At 44.9% G+C, this 5,689-nt stretch overlaps 1 protein-coding gene across 1 annotated transcript; it reads left to right on the top strand.

The window, feature by feature from the left end:
- Positions 1–242: 242 nt before the first annotated feature.
- Positions 243–465, top strand: ACRALDRAFT_212747 (uncharacterized protein; the record flags this gene model as incomplete). Its single annotated transcript, XM_071023938.1, has 3 exons — positions 243–257; positions 285–380; positions 424–465. 3 exons carry the CDS (start codon positions 243–245, stop codon positions 463–465), a joined length of 153 nt encoding a protein of 50 aa, XP_070872191.1.
- Positions 466–5,689: the final 5,224 nt, after the last annotated feature.

Genomic DNA, 5,689 nt, shown 5'->3' with positions numbered 1-5,689 from the left:
CGTTGAAATCTTTCCGAGTAGAAGTCGTTGACATTCTCGTGTCAAAACCAAATGAAAAGTATATTATTCGAATCGCTGAATTGAGACATTATACATAGTCAAAAATGAGCTCCGTACGAGCTACCCTTAATATATTATTTGTATTTCTACTCCAGGCAGTATATACGACTTTGTCTTTGATGGTTGTGTCTATGGCGTCGTGCTATTGGCTGGAAATCTTATACCGGACTATACATATTTAGATGTACCTGCTCTCCGTACGAGCATTACATGCATCGGTCTAGGTTCCCTACATTCATTTCATTTCATCAACAGACATCTCCAACTTCATATATTATCAAGACTGGACATCGTACGAAGGTTCTTACATCGATGGTATGGTGTCATTAGCTGGAAATCTTACACTACACTACATACATTTAGATATACCTGCTCTCCGTACGAGCATTATATGCATCGGTCTAGGTTCCCTACATTCATTTCATTTCATTAACAGACATCTCTAACTTTATATATTATCAAGACTAGACATCGTACGAAGGTTCTAGATATTTATTTTATTTATTTACAATTAGGTCTTAGTTTCACTACCCAAAGATAGTTACTTACGCAGGATACCACGAGAAGGTGCCTAATATCATCCTGCATCAGTCTAGACTTCTAGACTGATACCTCTATATATTATCACTTGATAATATACTTCATAGGTCTATCTACTCGTACGAAATCAAAGTCCAGCTTTGCCAAATAAAAAAAAAACAAAAAAGAAAAAAAAATAACTTACTTTTTTTTGTGTTTTTGTTTTTTTATATTTTTTTTGTTTTTTTTGTTTTTTTTTGTTTTTTTAGTTGTTTTTTGGTTTAGAGGGTGATGGGGTTAAGGGCTGTACCCTCATCCTCATCAACATCAATGGGATTGTCTGCATCATCACCTGGAGCAGGCAGGCCTCTAGCATTCCCACCTCTTCGTACGTCATCAGTGGTATCCAGTATGTCACACTTAGCAGCGCCGTCCGGCCATTTGCAATTGCCGCAGCAGCCACCAAAGTGACCCGGTAGACGAAAGCAGACCGGAAAGGGATGGGCATACCCCATAACGTCCCTGCTCATCTTGCGTCGGCAAGGTGTGCAGGGCTCTCGTACGCCAGCACCACGACTCTGGATAAGCCAGGCATTGACGTACGAGTCCCTCATGCTCACAATCTGCCTGACCTGGCAGCGTCCAGTGACAAAGATCACAGGACGGCCAGGCAGTGCAAGCACCGCACGCTGAAGGTCATTGTGGACAAACCTTGCTAACTGTTGACCTCGTACGTCAACCCAAGTCAGGCGAGGCTCGCCACGGACGCCACGAATCAGTCCAAGGTTGTTGGGGCGCTCCTCCTCGGCACTGCCGCCCGGGTTCCACAGAACCATCTCCATGTTGTTGTTGATGTTGCTGTTCCTAAGGAAAAAAAGAAAGTTAGCAAAGTCAGTATCGTACGGCAAGCATTTGATTCAGGGGAGGAAAACGTACGCCATGGCTGCTGTTGCTGTTGGTGGTTGTGGTGGTGGTGGTGGTTGTTGTAGTAGTTGTTGGTATGGAAGAGGAAGAAAAGGAAGAAGAGTAATAGAGTAAGAGGAAAAAAGAAAAGGCGAAATATTTTCGATGACTCGTTATATATTTAGGAAAGAGCTGATAGAATATGATGGATCTATTTAGGGAAGGAAGGAATACGGAAGGCGCGTATTACGAAGATACGTAAAAACAAATGATATGTCCATAGAAGGATACAATATTCACGTACGGAATGACTAGAACATTGTAGAGTCATCAAAGAACAAACAAGATGAGATGTCCATAGAAGGATACAATGTTCACGTACGGAATGACTAGAACATTGTAGAGTTATCAAAGAACAAACAAGATGAGATGTCCATAGAAGGATACAATGTTCACGTACGGAATGACTAGAACATTATAGAGTCATCAAAGAACAAATAAGATGATATGTCCATAGAAGGATACAATGTTCACGTACGGAATGACTAGAACATTGTAGAGTTATCAAGGAACAAACAAGATGCTATGTCCATAGAAGGATACAATGTTCACGTACGTACGGAATGACTAGAACATTGTAGAGTCATCAAAGAACAAACAAGATGAGATGTCCATAGAAGGATATAATGTTCACGTACGGAATAACTAGAACATTGTAGAGTCATCAAAGAACAAACAATATGAGATGTCCATAGAAGGATACAATGTTCACGTACGGAATGACTAGAACATTGTAGAGTTATCAAAGAATAAATAAGATAAGATGTCCATAGAAGGATACAATGTTTACGTACGGAATGACTAGAACATTATAGAGTCATCAAAGAACAAACAAGATACTATGTCCATAGAAGGATACAATGTTCACGTACAGAATAACTAGAACGTAGTAGAGTTAGTAAAGAATAAATAAGATATTTCGTAACGTATTAACTAATACTATATAAACTATTTACTTTACTCCTCTTTATCCTTTAAAAATTCCTCTAGTAAATAACAAGCAAAAAAAAACAACACGCATAGCCCGTTTGTCTCTATAGTACCCCACCGGACTTGTACTTTTAGTAAGTCTTGTCGCGTAACTGTATCACTTACCCATACTCCCTGATCCCGTACGAGTTCCTTGGCCTTGCTTAAAGCATCATCGCCGAATCCAAACGCAAAGGAGATAGCGATCACCCACTCCATCACGCCTTCGTACGAGCATGTCCTTGTCTGCACCATTTTGAATGAGCCACTATCTGAGTCCACTGCTATCCAGCGTGGACATATACTCTCTGGTACCCAGCAAATAAAGCAACCCGTATAGTCGTACGGCTTGCCAAGATCCCGAATCTCTTGTATTAGCCTTGTCCTCTCTTGGCGGATCTGATTTCGTACGGCGTCTGTTAACTCCGTACACTGCTGGCTAAGAGGGCGATGTGTGTCTTGCACCTTTGAGCTAAGGCAGACCGGGCAACCTTGGTGAAAGCGGATAAAATATTCTCGAAGTTGGGTAGTGTCTTTGCTTATCGTACGGCTTCGAGTAAGCTGCCGTTGTTGGGCTTGGTGTAACTGCCTTTGATGTTGTATAATGGTTGTGTGGTCGACTGTGGGGCGTAATGGCTGTGATATTGTTTGTGGCGTTGAAAAGTCCGATAAGGTTCCGTACAAGGTGACTAAGCTAGTATCGCAAAGGTCACAGCGCTCCTCGCCTTCCTTGCACGAAACACGGTCTGTCCGGCCATCCATTACACGATCCAGGACTATCCGTCGGCAGGTTGCTGAATCTCGTACGAAGTCTGGGATATCTTCGTTATCGGGACTTACCCAGCCAACCTCTTGTGTCTTCCAGAGCTTTGTTGTTTTTGTAAACACAATTGTTGATATGGCAGGCTTAGAATCCCGGCCTGCGCGCCCACTCTCTTGTACGAAGTCTCGTAAAGAACGAGGCAGGCCGAGATGGATAACGTGTCGTACGTCTGGGATATCTATCCCGGCGCCAAGTGCGTTTGTAGCCACAATGACCCCGCCATCGCGGATCCAGTCTCGTACGATAGCGGACTTCGCGGCATTCGAGTCAGCAACCTTACTATAGTAAAGACCACATCGGAGAAGGGATGCTAGCTCTTCGGCGCGCCGAATCGTTGTACAGTATATAATGAGTCTGGTATGACGTTGTTGAGTTGCGAGTTTCCGTACGGTGTTGGTCTCTTCCTCGAATGTCGGAACCTCGAGTACTGTGTACTTGATATTTTTGCGTGTTGTTGTGTCTCGTACGATAGTCGGGGTCTGCTCCTTTAGGTGTAGAGTTGTGATAAACTCGGCCTCATCTCTTGGAGCAAGTGTGGCTGTGAGGAATATAAGCTGTACGCCGATGGAATGTAGGAAAGACCCGATCGTACGGAGCTGTGGTCTGAATGTGTATGAGCTGTCCAGGACCGTGTGGCACTCATCAAGAACAAGCCTGTCTAGTTGCTGTCGTACGATAAGCCTGTTAAGAAATGAGCGAAAGCCCCGAGTTACTGCCTTTTCAGGAGTAATAAGTATAAGTCGGGTTGCTTGTGTGTCCTGATCTGCCCAGATACACGCCTCGATTAGCAGCGTACGGCATCTTTGGAGAATATCGTCTTGGAGTGCAAGAAAGGGCACAATAACAATGGTGACACCATCGTACGAAGAATAGGCAGGGAGCATAAAAGATAAGCTCTTTCCGCCACCAGTGCCGCAAATTTGGATAATTGGCGATAATCCCCGTACGATAGTCTGGATTGTCTGTAGCTGGTTTCCCCGGAAAACGGCATCAGGAATCCGGAGCATCTGCCTTAGCTGCTTCTGTAGATCGAGTTGGGCAAGGCGTTGAAGTCGTACGAGGCGAAGGTTATGTTGTTCGTAGTCGAAAGGATTAGAAAAGTCGCTTTTCCTTATTAATGACTCGGGTGTCCTGAAGGCGAAGAAGCGATGCCATGCTATGCTGATTTTCCGAAATTGCTCTTGTCGTACGGCCATTCCAAGATGCGTATCCTGCGCCTCGCGGCCGTATATCATACCGGCGACAAGAGAGGAATGTCCAGCCTGGATATCCCAAATGTCGTTGCTGATGTCCCCGCCATCTTCTGAGTCAGAATCATCGTACGATGCTTGTTCGGAGTGTGACATTTGCCCAAAGGCACTGTTAAGGAACCGGCGGGAGATGGCGATGGCAATATGGCGCCAGGAGCTAACACCTAGCTTAACTCCAAGATGTCGTACGGTGTTTTGCTCGATGACTCGGCGCATCTTATCGGAAGCCCAGAGTAAGGAGATTGTTTGTGTTGGTGTATCGTCCTCAGCCTCTATTGTATCGATAAGGTGCTTAGCCCAAAGGAAAGGACTTGGCCGTACGGCATTGTAAGCAATAGACTGGGCCTGTTGGCAAAAGGGTAGGATAAGCCAGAGATATCGTACGAGCTCAAAGCCTACTTCCCGTGGTAAAAAGCGATGGATAATCTTTAATCCTCCTTTGTTGTTATAGCCTTTATGGTAGCTTGAGGCGAAGCAGACAAGGCCGTAGCGGATAAAGACATTCCTCATTCCTCCGTACGATGTGTTTAGAAACCGGAGGTTGAGAATCTCTGTTGTGCGTGAAGGTTGGCCACCGAGCATATGCATCAGGACAAGGAGCTTTTCTCGGAAATTGTCGACTTTCTGGAGGTAGCTTGTAAGTGTTGTCGTACGGTAACGGAGCTTATTATCCTCTGCGTATACCCATTTAGCTGCCAGGGTAGGATTATCCATAATTCTTCGTACGAGCCAGTCCTCACGGCCTTCTAGCCAGGTATTCCGTGGCTCGGATAAGAAGCTATACCCAGGACTGGTTTCGGATAAGTCGTCGATAATATCCGCCCAAGGAACCACCGTAGAGGACTGATCGTCTAGGTGGAGGAAAAGGAGCTCTTGCATCGTACGGTGAAGGTCGTTTGTAATCTGGCTTAGGGTTAGCTTAGGGTTAGCTTAGGGTTAGGGTTAGGGTTAGGGTTAGGGTTAGGGTTAGGGTTAGGGTTAGGGTTAGGGTTAGGGTTAGGGTTAGGGTTAGGGTTAGGGTTAGGGTTAGGGTTAGGGTTAGGGTTAGGGTTAGGGTTAGGGTTAGGGTTAGGGTTAGGGTTAGGGTTAGGGTTTAGGGTTAGGG

This window comes from Sodiomyces alcalophilus (assembly GCF_042370955.1).
Source record: "Sodiomyces alcalophilus JCM 7366 unplaced genomic scaffold ACRALscaffold_7, whole genome shotgun sequence".
NCBI lineage: Eukaryota > Fungi > Ascomycota > Sordariomycetes > Glomerellales > Plectosphaerellaceae > Sodiomyces > Sodiomyces alcalophilus.
Note: the sequence above shows the minus strand (reverse complement) of the source record. Positions and strands in the feature narration are given on the sequence as shown.